This window comes from Pseudophryne corroboree, chromosome 4 (genome assembly GCF_028390025.1).
Source record: "Pseudophryne corroboree isolate aPseCor3 chromosome 4, aPseCor3.hap2, whole genome shotgun sequence".
NCBI lineage: Eukaryota > Metazoa > Chordata > Amphibia > Anura > Myobatrachidae > Pseudophryne > Pseudophryne corroboree.
In genome coordinates, this window is record NC_086447.1 from 522399805 (window position 1) to 522421969 (window position 22165).

Here is a 22165-nt window from a genome sequence, read left to right on the forward strand (position 1 = left end):
TCCAACTGGGTCCTCCTGACAACGAATGCCAGTCTGCGAGGTTGGGTCGCGGTGTTGGAGCAACACACTCTCCAGGGTCGGTGGACCAGGGAGAAATCTCTCCTCCCGATAAACATTCTGGAGTTGCGGGCAGTGTTCGATGCGTTGACACTGACCCTGCCTCTGGTACAGAAACAGGCCTGTTCAAGTACAATCAGAAAACACCATCAAGGTGGCACTTGAAGCCTACAATCCTACAATGGGCGGAACGCCACCTGCCAGCCATATCGGCAGTGTTCATTCAGGGAGTCTTCAACTAGGAAGCGGACTTCCTCAGTCGTCAGGATGTGCACGCCGGAGAGTGGAGTCTTCATCCCGAAGTCTTTCAACTCCTAGTGGACAAGTGGGGCCTACCAGATGTAGACCTGATGGCGTCTCGACACAATCAGAAGGTTCCAGTCTTCGGAGCAAGGACAAGGGATCCTCAGCAGCGTTTGTGGACACACTGGCAATTCCATGGAACTTTCGGTTACCATACGTGTTCCCTCCAGTGTCACTCCTGCCCAGGGTTCTGCGGAAGTTCAAGCAAGAAAGAGGAATACTACTTCTAGCCACTCCAGCGTGGCCCAGACGGCATTGGTTCTCAGACCTGCAGGGTCTCTCGATAGAGCGTCCTCTTCTACTTCCTCAACGCCCAGACCACCTCGTTCAGGGCCCTTGTGTCTACACGGACCTGGCCAGACTGGCTTTGACGGCGTGGCTCTTGAAGCATCACTCCTGAGAGCAAAAGGATTCTCTGAGGCGGTCATTCAAACTATGTTGAAAGCCCGTTAACTGGCTTCGGCTCGGATTTATTACAGGGTCTGGAATTCTTCACATGGTGTGCTGCTAAGAATTATGACACATACACTTTCAAAACTTCCAGACTTTTGGCTTTTCTACAACAAGGCCTAGACTTGGGCCTTCGTCTGGCCTCCCTCAAGGTTCACATCTCTGCATTGTCGGTGTGGTTTCAGAGATAAATTGCGTCTCTTCCTGACGTTCACACTTTCACTCGGTGTTACACGGATTCAGCTTCCTTATGTCCCTCCTGTGGCTCCGTGGGATCTGTCTTCGTCTTAAATGCCCTGGAAGAATCTCCATTTGAACCTATTGAGTCTGTGGACCTTAAATGCCTTATGCTTAAGGTCGTGTTTCTGTTGGCTGTTGCCTCTGCTACGAGGGTGTCGGACTTGGGCGCTTTGTCCTGTCGTCCACCCTTTCTGATTTTTCACCGTGACAGGGCAGTTCTTCGCACTCACCCAGGTTATTTGCCTATGGTGGTATCTTTTCAGCTTAACCAGGAGATTGTGGTTCTGGCCTTCATCTCTTCTGGTTTGTTCTCCAGAGAAAGGTCTTTGGATGTGGTACGGGCTTCCAGTATTTATGTGGAAAGGACTGCCTCTATCAGGTCAGATTCCCTTTTTGTACTTTTTGGTTTTCACAAACGTGGCTGGCCTGCGAATAAGCAAACCTTAGCCATATGGATTAGAATGGTGATTGCACAAGCCTATGCGCAGGCTGGGCTCCCAGCTCCTGCTGCTATCAAAGCCCATTCTACTCGGTCTGTTGGACATTCTAGGGGGGCCCACCGTGGCGCGTCCGCAGAACAATTGTGCAATGCGGCTACGTGCTCCTCAGTGAACATGTTCATCAGGTTCTATGCCTTTAATACTTCCGCCTCCCAGGATGCTTCCTTTGGACATCGGGTTCTTGTGCCCGCTACAGTGCGTCCCCTCCCATGAGGAACTGCTTTAGGACATCCCCGATGTTATTCCCTGTGGAACACCAGTGCAGAAAAGGAGATTTATGGTAGACTTAACATTGTCAAATGTCTTTCTGCGAGGTACACTGGATTCCACAGGGCCCCACCCTGACACACTTAGCTTCTTTTGGGTTTGTATGGCATTAGCCGCTAGTCCCTTCTCCTGTCGTGAGAGTGTGGGTCTATGTGACTAACATCTACCGTCTCTCTTACCTGCTACTGCATTGGACTGGTTAACAAAACTGATCTCCAGTGCCTGGAGGCAGGGCTGTAGAGGAGGCGGTGCAGTGCATCCTGGGAACAGTCAAAGCTTTAGCCTGTTGGTGCCTCAGATCAAGATCCAACTCTACACCCCCTGATGATATTCCCTGTGGAATCCAGTGTACCCCGCTGCAGAAAGAGATTTAACAATGGTAAATCTTACCCTAAATCTCCTTTTCCTGGGCATAGCCTGGCAGGTGTCAGAACTGGAGGTTGTCTTACAGATCTTCTTAATTTTCTATCTTCTGCAGTAAATTATTATTTCTCTTACGTCCTAGAGGATGCTGGGGACTCCGTAAGGACCATGGGGTATAGACGGGCTCCGCAGGAGACATAGGCACTATAAAGAACTTTAGAATGGGTGTGCACTGGCTCCTCCCTCTATGCCCCTCCTCCAGACCTCAGTTAGATCCTGTGCCCAGAGGAGACTGGGTGCATTACAGGGGAGCTCTCCTGTTTTTCTCTGAAAGAATTTTGTTAGGTTTTTATTTTGAGGGAGCACTGCTTGCAACAGGCTCCCTGCATCGTGGGACTGAGGGGAGGAAAGCAGACCTACTTAAGTGATAGGCTCTGCTTCTTAGGCTACTGGACTCCATTAGCTCCAGAGGGTCGGAAACACAGGTCTCACCCTCGCCGTTCGTCCCGGAGCCGCGCCGCCGTCCTCCTCACAGAGCCGGAAGATAGAAGCCGGGTGAGTAGAAGAAGAAAGAAGACTTCAAAGGCGGCAGAAAACTTCAGTTCTTCAGTGAGGTAACGCTGCGCGCCATTGCTCCCACACACACACACACACACACACACACACACACACACACACACACACACACACACAACAGCGGGCACTGTAAGGGTGCAGGGCGCAGGGGGGGCGCCCTGGGCAGCAATTAATAGCCTCAAGGTACACTGGCAGATGTACAGATACTGCGGAGGCAGTATATTATTAACACCCGCCAGTCTGTTGATTATTTGAGCGGGACCGAAGCCTGCCGCTGAGGTGGCAGGGCTTGATCCTCCAGCACTAACCAGCGCCATTTTCTCCACAGCACATGCAGAGAAGCTGGCTCCCCGGACTCTCCCCTGCTGAACACTGTCACAGAGGGCAAAAAAGAGGGGGGGGGCACATGTAATTGGCGCAATGAGTGTTATTATATATATTTTTATATAAAAGTGCTGTCCTAACTGGGATTTTATTCCAGGGTCTGGTGGCGCTGGGTGTGTGCTGGCATACTCTCTCTGTCTCTCCAAAGGGCGGAACTGTCTCCATATAGTTATTTCCCTGAGTGTGTGGGGATGTTGGTACGTGTGTGTCGGCATGTCTGAAGCGGAAGGCTCTTCTAGGGAGGAGGTGGAGCATATGATTGTGGTGTCTCCGTCGGCAACGCCGACACCTGACTGGTTGGGTATGTGGAATGTTTTAAATGCAAATGTGGCTTTATTACATAAGAGATTGGACAAAGCAGAGTCCAGGGATAAAGCAGGGAGTCAATCCATGGCTTTAACTGTGTCACAGGGCCCTTCTGGGTCTCAGAAACGCCCACTGTCCCAAGTAGCAGACACTGATACCGACACGGATTCTGACTCCAGTGTCGACTACGATGATGCAAGGTTACACCCAAGGGTGGCCAAAAGTATTCATTACATGATTATTGCAATAAAAGATGTTTTGCATATCACAGATGACCCCTCTGTACCTGACACGAGGGTACACATGTTTAAGGAAAAGAAGCCTGAGGTAACTTTTCCCCCATCTCATGAGCTTGGGAAACTCCAGACAAGAAACTGCAGATTCCCAAGAGAATTCTTATGGCGTATCCTTTCCCGGCAAAGGACAGGGGTACGGTTGGAATCCTCGCCCAGGGTGGACAAGGTGTTAACGCGCTTGTCCAAAAAGGTGGCGCTGCCGTCTCCAGATACGGCAGCCCTCAGAGATCCTGCTGATCGCAGGCAGGAAACTACCTTGAAGTCAATTTATACACATACGGGTACCTTGCTCAGACCGACAATAGCGTCGGCTTGGGTTTGTAGCGCTGTGGCGGCTTGGACGGATACCTTTTCAGCTGACATTGATACCCTGGATAGGGATTCCATTTTATTGACCTTGGGTCACATTAAAGACGCAGTCCTATATATGAGAGATGCTCAGAGAGACATTGGCCTGCTGGGTTCGAGAGCCAACGCTATGGCGATTTCTGCTAGGCGAGCCATGTGGACCCGCCAATGGATGGGTGATGCCGACTCAGAAGCATATGGAGGTTTTGCCTTTCAAAGGGGAGGACTTATTTGGGGAAGGTCTCACGGACCTGGTTTCCACAGCTACTGCAGGTAAATCTACTTTTTTACCTTATGTTTCCTCACAGCAAAAGAAAACGCCACAATATCAGATGCAGTCCTTTCGGTCGCATAAGTCCAGAAGAGGTCGGGGCTCTTCCTTCCTCGCCAGAGGTAAGGGTAGAGGGAAAAAACTGCTGGCTACGGCTAGTTCCCAGGAGCAGAAGTCCTCCCCGACTTCTACTAAATCCACCGCATGACGCTGGGGCTCCGCTGAGGGAGTCCGCCCTGGTGGGGGCACGTCTTCGACTCTTCAGCCACGTCTGGGTTCAATCAGAGGTGGATCCCTGGGCAATGGAAATTGTATCCCAGGGTTACAAGCTGGAATTCGAAGACGTGCCTCCTCGCCGGTTTTTCAAATCGGCCTTACCAGCTTCCTCCCCAGAAAGGGAGATAGTTTTAGCTGCAATTCAAAAGCTGTGTCTTCAACAAGTGGTTGTCAAGGTTCGCCTACTTCAACAGGGGAAGGGGTACTATTCAACCCTGTTTGTGGTCCCGAAGCCGGATGGCTCGGTCAGACCCATTCTAAATTTAAAATCCCTAAACCTGTACTTGAAAAGGTTCAAATTCAAGATGGAATCGCTCAGGGCGGTTATCGCCAGCCTGGAAGGGGGGAATTTTATGGTGTCACTAGACATAAAGGATGCATATCTTCATGTCCCCATATATCCTCCTCATCAGGCGTACCTGAGATTCGCGGTACAGGACTGTCATTACCAGTTTCAGACGTTGCCGTTTGGGCTTTCCACGGCCCCGAGGATTTTCACCAAGGTGATGGCGGAGATGATGGTGCTCCTGCGCAGGCAGGGAGTCACAATTATCCCGTATTTGGATGATCTCCTGATAAAAGCGAGATCGAGAGAACAGTTGCTGCAAAGTGTGTCGCTCTCCCTAAGAGTGCTGCAGCAACACGGCTGGATTCTCAATCTACCAAAGTCACAGTTGGTTCCAACGACCCGGTTGACTTTATTGGGCATGATTCTGGACATGGAACAAAAGAGGGTTTTTCTCCTGATGGAAAAAGCCCAGGAACTCCAGAACTTGGTCAGAGACCTGTTGAAACCGAAATGTGTGTCGGTCTATCGATGCACTCGAGTACTGGGGAAAATGGTGGCGTCCTACGAGGCCATTCCCTTCGGCAGGTTTCATGCGAGGACTTTTCAGTGGGACCTTCTGGACAAGTGATCCGGGTCCCATCTACACAATCATCAAAAAATCAGCCTGTACCCCAGGGCCAGGGTGTCTCTCCTGTGGTGGCTGCAGAGTGCTCACCTTCTAGAGGGTCGCAGGTTCGGCATTCAGGACTGGGTTCTGGTGACCACGGACGCGAGCTTCCGAGGATGGGGAGCAGTCACACAAGGAAGAAACGTCCAGGGACTATGGTCAAGCCAGGAGACTTGTCTGCACATCAACGTACTGGAATTAAGGGCCACATACAACGGCCTGCGTCAGGCGGAGAATCTTCTTCGCGACCTACCGGTTCTGATTCAGTCAGACAACGTCGCAGCCATGGCTCATGTAAACCGCCAAGGCGGAACAAGAAGCAGAGTGGCAATGGCGGAAGCCACCAGGATTCTTCGCTGGGCGGAAAATCATGTAAGCGCTTTGACAGCAGTCTTCATTCCGGGAGTGGACAACTGGGAAGCAGACTGCTTCTTAGGCTACTGGACACCATTAGCTCCAGAGGGTCGGAACGCAGGTCTCACCCTCGCCGTTCGTCCCGGAGCCGCGCCGCCGTCCTCCTCCCAGAGCCGGAAGATAGAAGCCGGGTGAGTATAAGAAGAAAGAAGACTTCAAAGGCGGCAGAAGACTTCAGATCTTCACTGAGGTAACGCTGCGCGCCATTGCTCCCCACACACACACACACACACACACACACACACACACACGTGCACACACGCACGCAAAGCATGGGTGCAGGGGGGCAGCAATAAACACCTCAATTTAATCTGGCAGCAAGTTTAGATACTGCAGGGGCAGTATGTTATAAAACCCCCGCCAGTATAAAGATATGAGCGGGACCGAAGCCCGCCGTCGAGGGGGCGGGGCTTGATCCTCCAGCACTAACCAGCGCCATTTTCTCCACAGCATGCTGCAGAGAATCTGCTCCCGGACTCTCCCCTGCTGCACACAGTAAAAGGGGGCAAAAACGAGGGGGGGGGGGGGCACATTATTTGGTGCAAATATTATATGTTAAAAGCGCTATTTAGACTGGGACTATTGTTTTCGGTATATTGTGGCGCTGGGTGTGTGCTGGCATACTCTCTCTCTGTCTCTCCAAAGGGCCTTATTGTGGGTCAGTCCCCATATTTCAGTTATCCCAGTGTGTGTGGGGGTGTCAGTACGTGTGTGCCGACATGTCTGAAGCGGAAGGCTTGTTTAGGGAGGATGCAGAGCAGATGGTGATCGTGTCTCCGTCGGCACAGCCAACACCGGATTGGGTGGACATGTGGAATGTTTTAAAATGCTAATGTGAATTTATTACATAAGAGATTGGACGAAGCAGTGTCCAGGGACAGAGCAGGGAGTCAATCCAGGGCTTTGACTGTGTCACAAGACCCATCAGGGTCACATAAACGTCCCCTTTCCCAGATAGCAGACACTGATACCGACACGGATTCCGACTCCAGTGTCGACTGTGATGATGCACGGTTGCACCCAAGAGTATTCAATGTATGATTATTGCAATAAAAGATGTTTTGCATATCACGGAGGACCCCTCTGTCCCAGACACGAGGGTCTGCATGTTTAAGGAGAAGAAACCTGAGGTAACGTTTCCCCCATCTCATGAGCTGAACGCTTTTTGAAAAGGTTTGGAAAACTCCAGACAAGAGACTGCAGGTTCCCAAGAGAATTATTATAGCGTATCCTTTTCCCGCGAAGGACAGGTTACGGTGGAAATCCTCGCCCACGGTGGACAAGGCCTTGACGCGCTTGTCCAAGAAGGTTGCACTACCGTCCCCGGACGCGGCAGCCCTCAAGGATCCTGCGGATCGCAGACAGGAAACTACCTTAAAATCAATTTATGCGACTTCGGGTGCCCTGCTCAGACCGGCAGTGGCGTCTGCATGGGTGGGTACCGCTATTGCAGCGGGGGCAGATAACTTGTCATCTGACATAGACACCCTAGATAAAGATAGTATTTTGTTGACCTTGGGTCACATTAAGGACACAGCCTTATATATGAGAGAGGCTGCGAGAGATATTGGGCTGTGGGGTTCAAGAGCCAATGCCATGGCAGTTTCTGCTAGAAGGTCCCTGTGGACCCGTCAATGGACAGGTGATGCGGATTCACAGAGACATATGGAGGCTTTGCCTTACAAAGGTGAAGTGTTATTTGGGGACGGCCTCGCGGATCTGGTTTCCACGGCTACCGCGGGTAAGTCTTCTTTTTTTGCCTTAAGTTCCCCCACTGCAAAAGAAAACACCTCAATACCAGATGCAGTCCTTTCAGGCGCATAAGTTCAAAAAGGGTCGGGGCTCTTCCTTCCTCGCCAGAGGTAGAGGGAAAAGAACTCCAGCTACGGCTAGTTCCCAGGAACAAAAGTCCTCTCCAGCCTCTACAAAATCCACCGCATGACGCTGGGGCTCCGCTGCGGGAGTCCGCACCGGTGGGGGCACGTCTTCGGCTCTTCAGCAAAGTCTGGGTTCAGTCGGACTTGGATCCTTGGGTGGTCGATATAGTATCCCAAGGCTACAAACTGGAGTTTGAAGATGTGCCTCCACGACGATTTTTCAAATCTGCCTGGCCAGCTTCCCCCCAGAGAGGGAAATAGTTTCAGCTGCCATACAAAAGCTGTGTCAACAGCAGGTGATTATCGAGGTTCCCCTAGTGCAACAGGGGAAAGGGTTTTATTCAACCCTATTTGTGGTCCCGAAGCCGGATGGTTCGGTCAGACCAATTCTGGATCTAAAATCCCTGGACCTATATTGGAAAAGGTTAAAATTCAAGATGGAATCTCTCCGGGCAGTGATCTCCAGCCTGGAAGGGGGGGATTTTATGGTGTCACTGGACATAAAGGATGCATACCTTCATGTCCCTATATATCCGCCTTATCAGGCGTACCTGAGATTCGCTGTACAGGATTGTCATTACCAGTTTCAGACGTTGCCGTTTGGGCTTTCCACGGCCCCGAGAATTTTCATTAAGGTAATGGCGGAAAGCAAGCAAGGAGTCACAATTATCCCATACTTGGACGATCTCCTGATAAAGGCAAGATCAAGAGATCAGTTGCTAAAAAGCGTGGCTCTCTCCCTGAGAGTACTACAACAACACGGCTGGATTCTAAATCTACCAAAGTCGCAGTTGGTTCCGACAACTCTGCTGTCATTTTTGAGCATGGTTCTGGACACGAAAAAAAAAAAGGGGGGGGGGGGGATTTCTCCCAGTGGAAAAAGCCCAGGAACTCCAGAACATGGTCAAGGACCTGCTAAAACCAAAAAGAGTGTCAGTTCATCAGTGCACTCGAGTATTGGGAAAGATGGTGGCGGCCTACGAGGCCGTTCCGTTCCGCAGGTTCCATGCGAGAACTTTTCAGTGGGACCTTCTGGACAAGTGGTCAGGGTCCCATCTACAAATGCATCGGAGAATAAGCCTGTCCCCCAGGGCCAGGGTATCTCTCTTGTGGTGGCTCCAGATCAATGTGCTGGAGTTAAAGGCCATATACAACGGCCTACTACTAGCGGGGAATCTTCTTCGCAACCTACCCGTTCTGATTCAGTCAGACAACGTCACAGCCGTGGCGCATGTAAACCGCCAGGGCGGGACAAGGTGCAGAGCAGCAATGTCAGAAGCCACCAGGATACTTCGCTGGGCAGAAATCATGTAAGTTCTGTGTCAGCAGTCTTCTTTCCGGGAGTAGATAACTGGGAAGCAGACTTCCTCAGCAGACACGATCTCCATCCAGGAGAGTGGGGGCTTCTTCAAGAGGTCTTTGCAGAGGTAACAAGTCGTTGGGGACTTCCTCAAATAGACATGATGGCGTCACGCCTCAACAAGAAGCTTCGGAAGTATTGTTCCAGGTCGAGAGACCCTCAGGCAGTGGCGGTGGACGCCCTAATGACACCGTGGGTGTTTCAGTCGGTCTATGTGTTTCCCCCACTTCCACTCATCTCAAAAGTATTGAGAATCATGAGAAAAACAAGAGTGCGGACAATTCTCATTGTCCCAGATTGGCCTCGAAGGGCCTGGTATTCAGCTCTTCAGGAAATGCTCAGAAGATCCGTGGCCTCTTCCTCCCAGGGAGGACCTGTTGCAACAGGGGCCCTGTGTGTTCCAAGACTTACCGCGGTTGCGTTTGACGGCATGGCGGTTGAACACCAAATCCTAGCTAGGAAAGGTATTCCGGGGGAAGTCATCCCTACTCTGATCAAGGCTAGGAAGGAAGTAACGGCGAAGCATTATCACCGTATCTGGGGAAATATGTATATTGGTGTGAAGCCAAGAATGCTCCTACGGAGGATTTTCAGCTGGGTCGTTTTCTCCACTTCCTGCAGACAGGAGTGGATATGGGCCTCAAGTTAGGCTTCATCAAGGTGCAGATTTTGGCCTTATCTATTTTCTTTCAGAAGGAATTGGCTGCTCTCCCAGAAGTCCAGACTTTTGTAAAGGGAGTGCTGCACATCCAGCCACCTTTTGTGCCCCCAGTGGCACCGTGGGACCTTAACGTGGTGTTACAGTTCCTTAAATCACACTGGTTTGAACCTCTTCAAACGGTTGACTTAAAATTTCTCACTTGGAAAGTAGTCATGTTGTTGGCCTTGGCATCTGCAAGGCAGGTGTCCGAATTGGCGACTTTGTCTCACAAGAGCCCCTATCTGATTTTCCATGTGGATCGGGCGGAGTTAAGAACTCGCCCTCAGTTTCTACCTTAGGTGGTTTCGTCGTTTCATATGAACCAACCTATTGTGGTGCCTGTTGCTACGGGTGACTTGGAGGATTCCAAGTCCCTTGAGGTAGTCAGGGCCTTAAAAATGTATGTAGCCAGGACGGCTAGAGTTAGGACAACAGAGGCACTGTTTGTCCTGTATGCAGCCAACGAGGTTGGCGCTCCTGCTTCAAGGCAGACTATTGCTCGCTGGATCTGTAATACGATTCAGCAGGCTCATGCTACGGCTGCTACGGCTGGATTGCCGTTACCAAATTCGCTAAAGGCCCATTCCACTAGGAAGGTGGGCTTCTTCTTGGGCAGCTGCCCGAGGGGTGTCGGCATTACAGCTTTGCCGAGCAGCTGCTTGGTCGGGTTCAAACACCTTTGCAAATTTCTACTAGTTTGATACCCTGGCTGATGAGGACCTCATGTTTGCTCAATCGGTGCTGCAGAGACATCCGCACTCTCCTGCCCGGTCTGGAGCTTTGGTATAATCCCCATGGTCCTTACGGAGACCCCAGCATCCTCTAGGACATAAGAGAAAATAAGATTTTAAACCTACCGGTAAAAATTTTTCTCCTAGTCCGTAGAGGATGCTGGGCGCCCGTCCCGGTGCGGACAAATTCTGCAAGGCTTGTATATAGTTGCTGACATAAGGGTTATGTTACAGTTGAGATCAGTCTTTGGCTGATGTTGTTTGGTTCATACGGTTAACTGGTTTGGTATATTCCATGTTGTACGGTATGTATGGTGTGGGCTGGTATGTATCTTGCCCTTAGATTAACAAAAATCCTTTCCTCGTACTGTCAGTTTCCTCTGGGCACAGTCCTAACTGAGGTCTGGAGGAGCCAGTGCACACCCATTCTAAAGTCTTTACAGTGCCCATGTCTCCTGCGGAGCCGTCTATACCCCCATGGTCCTTACGGAGTCCCCAGCATCCTCTACGGACTAGGAGAAAAAGATTTACCTGTAGGTTTAAAATCTTATATCTTTTTTTTTTTTAGGTAGTTTTTAAATTCCACTTTAAAGGCATTGTGTTTCTGGCATTAGGTCAGAATTCATCTTCAGAGTAAGAGGAGTAACTGGATGTTGTCAGAGTATTAAAGATACAGTAGAAGACACCTTGTGTTTAGAATGCTCATGGCCTGGTGGTCTTGTCTGATGCGTCTGAAACAGGTTGTACTGTGTGTAAACAAACTATAGCTAGATTAGTGGTCACTTCTGTGATTCATCACTCCCATTGTAGTGGGAAACCTGTTTTACAGATGTATCCTTATACATCTGCTGCAGTCGCGCTGAACAGCCCTTCTTGGCACGCCAGGTCCCGTGCTACTGTTGCAGTTTGGTGTCTATTTTTTGTCTCTCTGCAAAAGTTGCAACTAAATTGCAATGTTATATGACACACCAGGAGACTGTGTTGATTTAATTATATATACGACATATCTGCATGCGAAATGCTACGACGCAGCGGCTGTGACATTTTGCTATTCCAAGTACCGTTTTGCTTTAGTGGAGATTAATGAGCGCTTTGTGCCATCAGCCATGCTTGAGTTAAGCCAAGGAGACCAAAATGCTGTATTGATTTCTCAAGCTTGCATATTCTCCCCTGCATCCTATCATACTTGTGAAGGCAGGGTAACGTTGCTATTTTCGGCATCCCTATTCCTGGGGTACTCGCCTTGATGTCCACCTCCCTGTATGCAGGTCCTACATCTTTTCTACTGCTTTAATTGTTACAAGCAGGGTGCTCCATCCATCTAATTTCTCACAATGGTTTAGCCTGATAAGCACAGAGCAATTGAGGTTAGTGATTTCCTCCCTAGGCTTCAAGAAATTAGCTATTGCATCAAACATAAACAAAAAAAATAAAATCTATTTTGGAGTGATATTAGGCCCATATGGAAAAAGAATAGACATCCAGAATGGTCGTTTCTGAACTACCAATATATGCTCAATGTTCCCTTTCTGCTACCTAGGTGGTGGTTCTGTATGGTGTCACTGTAGCAGATATGTAAACTAGCTCTGTGCTTTTCCATCCATATGTTTTGTTATATCTTGCAAAGCTGTTTATTCTGTGTTTTGGCCACAGAGTTATGCAGTCTTGTTGGCTGGCTGCCATGGGTCTTTGACATAACATACTGGTTTTGTTAGTTGAAACTATGGGCTACTTACAGCAGTGAAGATGTCTACAACGATTCTAAATCAGATTACCGTATTTACTTGAGTATAAACTGAGTTTTTCAGCACATTTTTTGTGCTGAAAAGGCCCCCCCTCGGCTTATACTCGAGTGATGCTCCGCCACTGATCTCTGCTGCCTGGGAAGGAGGGACACGGAGGGCACAGCGCGCGCCTCTCCTGTGTCCCTCCTGCGTCTCCGGAGGCAGCGGCGGGTCTATTAAATGAAGTACCCATTCGTGAGCTCTGATTGGCTCACGAACCGGCACTTAATTTAACAGACCTGCCGGAGACCCAGGAGGGACACAGGAGAGTCGCGCGCTGTGCCCTCCGTCTCCCTCCTTCACAAAACAGCGGGGAGCAGGGAGGGGAAGTTGTACCTGGCACTGGGGGAGCATATTTGGCACTTGGGTGTGGGGCATATGTGGCACTGAGGGGGCATAGGTGGCACTGGGAGAGCATAGGTGTACCTGGCACTGGGGGTATTTGTGTACCTGGCAGTGGGGGGCATATTTGGCACTGGGGGCATGTGTGTACCTAGCACTGGGAGCACGGCCCTAGCAACAAGCTTGAAACACAGCATTTCCCACCCTAGGCTTATACTCGAGTCAATACATTTTCCCAGTTTTTTGTGGTAAAATTAGGTGCCTCGGCTTATATTCGGGTCGACTTTTACTCGAGTATATACGGTAAGCTTCTTTTTTTTTATGGCTTGCTCTCCCACCCAGTAAAAAAGGTGAAGATTTTCTGCATCAACATTTCAATTAAAAAATATTTCCATGTGGTAACGATGGGTATTAATGTTTTGTAGGTCCCACATAGGACAGAAGGTTTGAATAGAGGAGACATTTCTGAAGATATTGTTATTTATGACATAACGGACAACTTAGAGGATGATGTAGATAGAACTGGGGACACGTCTGAAAATCCTAAGATCCATTCTTCTGACACATCAAAGTAAGTGAACTGTTTTTTAAGCATCTATTTATTTCCATGAAATCTCGAGTATTAGATTATATAAGTGAAAAACAACTTTATCCTCTGCCTTTCTTAGTATTTTGGTGGAGGAACCTTGCCTTGATCCACAACCCTTTTTTTTTTTTTTTTTTTTTTTTAAATCTAATGAGGGGTTTGATAACTCTGCCGCTCGCCCATGGCAATTCTTCTGTTTCCAGAGCAAAATATTATAGATGGTGGGGCTGTAAATGAAAGCAAATATGGTGGTATAGCTTTGTAAAATATGGCATGCCAAGAGGTATATTGTGAACGTCTGGTTAATGCATCATTTATTTATTTTTTTATAGCTTGTTTTGGAATATGTCAGTTTGTTTCTGCCTATTCTACATTTCAGAGCTAAAACATTGATTGCTATGTAAGGGTGTGTACACAACGGTGAGGTTTTTTTCTTTCGATTTTGACTATATAGTCCAAATCGCAAGGTGTTATGCCACTTGCGATCCCGATGCGCGGTCCCGCCAGATCGGTATCGCAAGAAAAGATAGACTGTGCAGGCAAGTCCATCCTTGCTAGATCGGTGTACTATCTAGTTAATCTCACATGTCAATTACATCTCACATAAGCCAAAATCGTAAGCACACATAGTCCATATCTCAAGAAAAGTTAGTCAAAATCGGTGGTGCTGGGCTCCGGGGAGTTCAGGGGAAATCGCAAAGTGAAAATCAGGCATAGCAAGGATCTCACCATGTGCACACACCCTAAATTTCAGATTATTTGGAGAAAAGGACTAAGGACCTGTAGTGTACTTTATAAATCGGCAGCACTTTTGTTCAGTTTTAAAATGTTTATTAAATCTATTGAAAATATTATAGCTAAGGTAATTTCTTTTCAAACTCAAGTCTCCATTTGCTTCCAGCAAATACAACTATAAACATGGACGTTTCTAATAGCTCCCAGGCTTTTCATGGTCACAGTTGGATAATTTATTTTCATTTTGTTTCATGAATTTAAACTCCATATAAAATTTACTGCCCTCATGAGAGCATACTGATTAGTCTAAAGAGCTAAATGGCCAGTGAGGAACCCACAAAAAAAAAAAAAAATCTAATACACAGTTCATCACACAAATGTTACTTCCTGAGAGCAATACAATACTTAAGGGTCATTCCATGAAAACAGGGACATGTAACGTTTGTTACCAGTTTTTCAATCCTATCTATCAAAGCATCTAACAATGACAAGATGCCAAGCATTGCATCAAAATTAAAGCATATTCTGTACCATACAAACAACATTTACTTTGCACAAAATATTCCAAACACATTCTCAAATATATTTCACATGATCTGTTTAGTCAAAATGTAACGTTTGTTACCATGGATTGACCCTTAACAGAAAATGCTGTTTTGCGGTCAAAGTTGCTGAGAATGACTGGTGTATACGCTGTCAAAATGTGTACAATTGTCTGGATTGGAGTGAATATCTTGATTCACTGTATGTTGATGACTGCTAAGTAGGAACGTTTCATTCTGCTATTGCCTTTACATTTGTGTCTACTAGTAAATAAATGGACCTGACATCTGTTACCTCAGCAGGTTCCCCAGTGCCAGCCCACCCCTGACAATATACTTGGCACTGATGTTACTGGTAGTCTTATCTCCCATCTGTGCAGGATGCACACAGTGGAAGCTGAGGCACACACAGTGCACGTTAAGTGTGATGTGCACCACCTCGGCTGCAGTTAGTTTAACGTGCCCGATGATCTCATTTGAAATTGAGGTCCAGTTTTTACATGTCTACACTAGTAAGTAAATGGACCTGGCACCTGCCTAATTACATCAGACTCTCTTCTGCCTCCTCCAGACCTATTATTCTTACCAATCCCCGTTCCTCTTCTCTTCTCTGGGCCACTGTTTGGTGTGGCGTGCACATGCATCAGCCGCAATTACGTCATACCAATGTTTGTGATTACCTAATATATATCTGGATCCGATATTTTTTTTTTTTAATAGATAGATGTAAACAGATTACATTTATGTGACTCGTCTAAGCTGAGAATTTAGTTTTTCTCTGACGTCCTAGTGGATGCTGGGAACTCCGTAAGGACCATGGGGAATAGACGGGCTCCGCAGGAGACTGGGCACTCTAAAAGAAAGATTAGGTACTATCTGGTGTGCACTGGCTCCTCCCACTATGACCCTCCTCCAGACCTCTGTTAGATTTCTGTGCCCTGCCGAGCTGGATGCACACTAGGGGCTCTCCTGAGCGCCTAGAAAGAAAGTTTATTTTAGGTTTTTTATTTTACAGTGAGACCTGCTGGCAACAGGCTCACTGCATCGAGGGACTAAGGGGAGAAGAAGCGAACCTACCTGCTTGCAGCTAGCTTGGGCTTCTTAGGCTACTGGACACCATTAGCTCCAGAGGGATCGACCGAATGGAACTGGCCTTGGTGTTCGTTCCCGGAGCCGCACCGCCGTCCCCCTTACAGAGCCAGAAGCAAGAAGAGGTCCGGAAAATCGGCGGCAGAAGACATCAGTCTTCACCAAGGTAGCGCACAGCACTGCAGCTGTGCGCCATTGCTCCTCATACACACTTCACACTCCGGTCACTGAGGGTGCAGGGCGCTGGGGGGGGGCGCCCTGAGCAGCAATAAAAACACCTTGGCTGGCAAATATATCACAATATATAGCCCCAGAGGCTATATATGTGATAAATACCCCTGCCAGAATCCATAAAAAAGCGGGAGAAAAGTCTGCGACAAAGGGGCGGTGCTATCTCCCTCAGCACACTGGCGCCATTTTCTCTTCACAGTGCAGCTGGAAGACAGCTCCCCAGGCTCTCCCCTGTAGTTTGCAGGCTCAAAGGGTTAAAAAGAGAGGGGGGGGCACTAAATTTAGGCGCAATATTGTATATACAAGCAGCTATTGGGAAAAATTCACTCAATATAGTGTTAATCCCTAAATTATATAGCGCTCTGGTGTGTGCTGGCATACTCTCTCTCTGTCTCCCCAAAGGGCTGTGTTGGGGTCCTGTCCTCAGTCAGAGCATTCCCTGTGTGTGTGCGATGTGTCGGTACGGCTGTGTCGACACGTTTGATGAGGAGGCTTATGTGGTGGCAGAGCAGATGCCGATAAATGTGATGTCGCCCCCTGTGGGGCCGACACCAGAGTGGATGGATAGGTGGAAGGTATAAACCGACAGTGTCAACTCCTTACATAAAAGGCTGGATGACGTAACAGCTGTGGGACAGCCGGCTTCTCAGCCCGCGCCTGCCCAGGCGTCTCAAAGGCCATCAGGGGCTCAAAAACGCCCGCTCCCTCAGATGGCAGACACAGATGTCGACACGGAGTCTGACTCCAGTGTCGACGAGGTTGAGACATATACACAATCCACTAGGAACATCTGTTACATGATCCCGGCAATAAAAAATGTGTTACACATTTCTGACATTAACCCAAGTACCACTAAAAAAGGGTTTTATGTTTGGGGAGAAAAAGCAGGCAGTGTTTTGTTCCCCCATCAAATGAGTGAATGAAGTGTGAAAAAGCGTGGGTTCCCCCGATAAGAAACTGGTAATTTCTAAAAAGTTACTGATGGCGTACCCTTTCCCGCCAGAGGATAAGTTACGCTGGGAGATATCCCCTAGGGTGGATAAGGCGCTCACGTTTGTCAAAAAAGGTGGCACTGCCGTCTTAGGATACGGCCACTTTGAAGGTACCTGCTGATAAAAAGCAGGAGGCTATCCTGAAGTCTGTATTTACACACTCAGGTACTAGACAGACCTGCAGATAGTGCTGCTGCAGCGTGGTCTGTGACCCTGTCAAACAGGGATACTATTTTGCGAACATAAGAGCATATTAAAGACGTCGTCTTATATATGAGGGATGCACAGAGGGATATTTTGCCGGCTGGCATCCAGAATTAATGCAATGTCCATTCTGTCAGGAGGGTATTAGAGACCCGACACTGGACAGGTGATGCTGACTTTAAAAGGCACATAGAGCCTTATAAGGGTGAGGAATTGTTTGGGGATGGTCTCTGGGACCTCGTATCCACAGCAACAGCTGGGAAGAAAATTTTTTACCTCGGGTTTCCTCACAGCCTAAGAAAGCACTGTATTATCAGGTACAGTCCTTTCGGCTTCAGAAAAGCAAGCGGGTCAAAGGCGCTTCCTTTCTGCACAGAGACGAGGGAAGAGGGAAAAAAGCTGCACCAGTCAGCCAGTTCCCAGAATCAAAATTCTTCCCCCGCTTCCTCTGAGTCCACCGCATGACGCGGGGGCTCCACAGGCGTAGCCAGGTACGGTGGGGGGCCGCCTCAAAAATTTCAGCGATCAGTGGGCTTGCTCACAGGTGGATCCCTGGATCCTTCAAGTAGTATCTCAGGGGTACAAGCTGGAATTCGAGGCGTCTCCCCCCCGCCGTTTCCTCAAATCTGCCTTGCCAACAACTCCCTCAGGCAGGGAGGCTGTGCTAGAGGCAATTCACAAGCTGTATTCCCAGCAGGTGATAGTCAAGGTGCCCCTACTTCAACAAGGACGGGGTTACTATTCCACACTGTTTGTGGTACCGAAACCGGACGGTTCGGTGAGACCCATTTTAAATTTTAAATCCTTGAACACATACATAAAAAAAATTCAAGTTCAAGATGGAATCGCTCAGGGCGGTTATTGCAAGCCTGGAGGAGGGGGGATTACATGGTATCCCTGGACATCAAGGATGCTTACCTACATGTCCCCATTTACCATCCTCACCAGGAGTACCTATGATTTGTGGTACAGGATTGCCATTACCAATTCAAAACACTGCCGTTTGGACTGTCCACGGCACCGAGGGTCTTTACCAAGGTAATGGCAGAAATGATGATACTCCTTCGAAAAAAGGGAGTTTTAATTATCCCGTACTTGGACGATCTCCTTATAAAGGCGAGGTCCAAGGAGCAGTTGTTGGTCGGAGTAGCACTATCTCGGGAAGTGCTACAACAGCACGGATGGATTCTATACATTCCAAAGTCACAGCTGGTTCCTACCACACGCCTACTGTTCCTGGGGATGGTTCTGGACACAGAACAGAAAAAAGTGTTTCTCCCGCAGGAGAAAGCCAAGGAGCTGTCATCTCTAGTCAGAGACCTCCTGAAACCAAAACAGGTATCGGTGCATCACTGCACACGAGTCCTGGGAAAAATGGTAGCTTCTTACGAAGCAAAATTCCATTTGGCAGGTTCCATGCAAGAACCTTTCAGTGGGACCTCTTGGACAAGTGGTCGGGATCGCATCTTCAGATGCATCGGCTGATAACCCTGTCTCCAAGGACCAGGGTATCTCTACTGTGGTGGCTGCAGAGTGCTCATCTTCAAGAGGGCCGCAGATTCGGCATACAGGACTGGGTCCTGGTAACAACGGATGCCAGCCTTCGAGGCTGGGGGGCAGTCACACAGGGAAGAAATTTCCAAGGACTTTGGTCAAGTCAGGAGTCGTCCCTACACATAAATATTCTGGAACTGAGGGCCATTTACAATGCCCTAAGTCTGACAAGGCCTCTGCTTCAAAACCAGCCGGTACTGATCCAATCAGACAACATCACGGCAGTCGCCCATGTAAACCGACAGGGCGGCACAAGAAGCAGGATGGCGATGGCAGAAGCCATAAGGATTCTCCGATGGGCGGAAAATCACGTCTTAGCACTGTCAGCAGTGTTCATTCCGGGAGTGGTCAACTGGGAAGCAGACTTCCTCAGCAGACACGACCTACACCCGGGAGAGTGGGGACTTCATCCAGAAGTCTTCCAACTGTTGGTAAACCGTTGGGAAAGGCCACAGGTGGACATGATGGCGTCCCGCCTAAACAAAAAACTAGATATTGCGCCAGGTCAAGGGACCCTCAGGCAATAGCTGTGGACGCTCTAGTGACACCGTGGGTGTACCAGTCGGTTTATGTATTCCCTCCTCTGCCTCTCATACCAAAGGTACTGAGAATAATAAGAAAACGAGGAGTAAGAACGATACTCGTGGTTCCGGATGGGCCAAGAAGAGCTTGGTACCCAGAACTTCAAGAAATGATATCAGAGGACCCATGGCCTCTACCGCTCAGACAGGATCTGCTACAGCAGGGGCCCTGTCTGTTCCAAGACTTACCGCGGCTGCGTTTGATGGCATGGCGGTTGAATTCCGGATCCTAAAGGAAAAGGGCATTCCGGAGTAAGTCATTCCTACGCTGATAAAAGCCAGGAAAGAAGTAACCGCAAACCATTATCACCGTATTTGGCGAAAATATGTTGCGTGGTGTGAGGCCAGGAAGGCCCCAACAGAGGAATTTCAGCTGGGTCGTTTTCTGCACTTCCTACAGTCAGGAGTGACTATGGGCCTAAACTTGGGTTCCATTAAGGTCCAGATTTCGGCTCTGTCGATTTTCTTCCAGAAAGAACTGGCTTCACTGCCTGGAGTTCAGACATTTGTAAAGGGAGTGCTACATATTCAGCCCCCTTTTGTGCCTCCTGTGGCACCTTGGGATCTCAACGTGGTGTTGAGTTTCCTAAAATCACATTGGTTTGAGCCACTTAAAACTGTGGATTTGAAATATCTCACGTGGAAAGTGGTCATGTTATTGGCCTTGGCTTCGGCCAGGCGTGTGTCAGAATTGGTGGCTTTGTCATGTAAAAGCCCTTATCTGATTTTCCATATGGATAGGGCAGAATTGAGGACTCGTCCCCAGTTTCTCCCTAAGGTGGTATCAGCTTTTCACTTGAACCAACCTATTGTAGTGCCTGCGGCTACTAGGGACTTGGAAGATTCCAAGTTACTGGACGTAGTCAGGGCCTTAAAAATTTATATTTCCAGGACGGCTGGAGTCAGGAAAACTGACTCGCTTTTTATCCTGTAGGCACCCAACAAAATAGGTGCTCCTGCTTCTAAGCAGACTATTGCTCGCTGAATTTGTAGCACAATTCAGCTGGAGCATTCTGCGGCTGGATTGCCGCATCCTAAATCAGTAAAAGCCCATTCCACGAGGAAAGTGGGCCCATCTTGGGCGGCTGCCCGAGGGGTCTCGGCTTTACAACTTTGCCGAGCTACAACTTGGTCAGGGGCAAACACGTTTGCAAAATTCTACAATTTTGATACCCTGGCTGAGGAGGACCTTGAGTTCTCTCATTCGGTGCTGCAGAGTCATCCGCACTCTCCCGCCCGTTTGGGAGCTTTGGTATAATCCCCATGGTCCTTACGGAGTTCCCAGCATCCACTAGGACGTCAGAGAAAATAAGATTTTACTCACCGGTAAATCTATTTCTCGTAGTCCGTAGTGGATGCTGGGCGCCCATCCCAAGTGCGGATTGTCTGCAATACTTGTATGTAGTTATTGCCTAACTAAGGGTTATTGTTGAGCCATCTGTTGAGAGGCTCAGTTATATTTCATACTGTTAACTGGGTATAGTATCACGAATTATACGGTGTGGCTGGTATGAGTCTTACCCGGGATTCAAAATCCTTCCTTATTGTGTCAGCTCTTCCGGGCACAGTATCCTAACTGAGGTCTGGAGGAGGGTCATAGTGGGAGGAGCCAGTGCACACCAGATAGTACCTAATCTTTCTTTTAGAGTGCCCAGTCTCCTGCGGAGCCCGTCTATTCCCCATGGTCCTTACGGAGTTCCCAGCATCCACTACGGACTACGAGAAATAGATTTACCGGTGAGTAAAATCTTATTATCTAGAATTTGATTTTGGGTATCAATATTTTGATCTGTTGGAAGCGCTTCATGTAGAACTAAAAGAAAACTGACAGCTAAGCATTTTCTCCAACGTACCCCCCCCCCCAACCACACAAACAAAACAAAAAAAATAGATTGTGGTAAATTAAAGTTATAAAAAAACAATCTGCATTGTTTCTTTACCAGCGATCGTCTTTCACCTGAAATTGTTATAGTGGAGGATGACAGTGAGGATGAAGATTCTACAGTTGTTCAAGAAAGAACTTCAGAGGAGATGCGGTCACTGAGCCCAGTCGGTGAGAACATTTCAAGCCCATTGATGTCTGGTGCTGTGCAACTGAATAACCATTCTTCACTTACCACAGAAGACCCTGTTTCTATGATGGATTCCATTCTTAATGAAAGTGGTGTTATTTCTCAAAATATTAATCTTCTTGGAAAGTGAGTCTTTTTTGAGTATTTTTGTGTGTATATATAAGAGTTCTGACAAGTTCGCAAATGTATAGCTGTAAAAGTGCTACATACCTCATTGTTGAATATCACCGTGGTCTACTTTTAAAGTATTCACCTTAGAAAAGTATGCACCGATGCCAGCACCTAGTCCATCCTTCAAATCAAAATGTTTTTTTCATTTTATTTTTTGTGTGCAGCTCTTATTGATATTTTTTTGAGGTACAGATATAAGCAGGTAATTTAGTTGTACCACTAAATGAAGTGGCCAGAGATCCTCAGTCTGTAAACCAGTCCGTGTGTGTTCCTCTTTATGCAAAAGTGAAAAAATAAAAAAAGTGACTGCATATTTTGGGGGATGCATAGGAAACATTTTCCATAATAAAAACCTAGTTCTGTTTAACCACTTGCCTTGCATGGTCGCATCAGATGCGACCATACCAGCAAGTGCTTCATCTGACCTGGTCGCACAGGATGTGATCAGTTGGATAGAAAGTGTTACCAGCGACATGGAAGAGAAACGTCCCTCCCCTGTCCGTCTGCCTGCCTGCACTCTCCCCCAATGTTTGCCATTCTGCCGATCATTGCTGATAGGCCAGCACGGCAGGACCGCCCACTCAGTGGCTGCAGCCGCTGGGAAAGT

The 22165-nt window shown here is 48.2% G+C and overlaps 1 protein-coding gene across 2 annotated transcripts in view; it reads left to right on the forward strand.

The window, feature by feature from the left end:
• The window catches only part of LOC134909889 (heat shock factor protein 2-like), a 154568-nt gene that overhangs the window by 86770 nt on the left and 45633 nt on the right, over positions 1 to 22165 (forward strand). For both annotated transcript variants that reach the window (XM_063917245.1, XM_063917243.1), the window contains exons 8-9: positions 13227 to 13372; positions 21259 to 21513. In XM_063917245.1, the coding sequence (XP_063773315.1) occupies positions 13227 to 13372; positions 21259 to 21513 (401 nt within the window). The remainder of the gene's footprint in view (positions 1 to 13226; positions 13373 to 21258; positions 21514 to 22165) is intronic.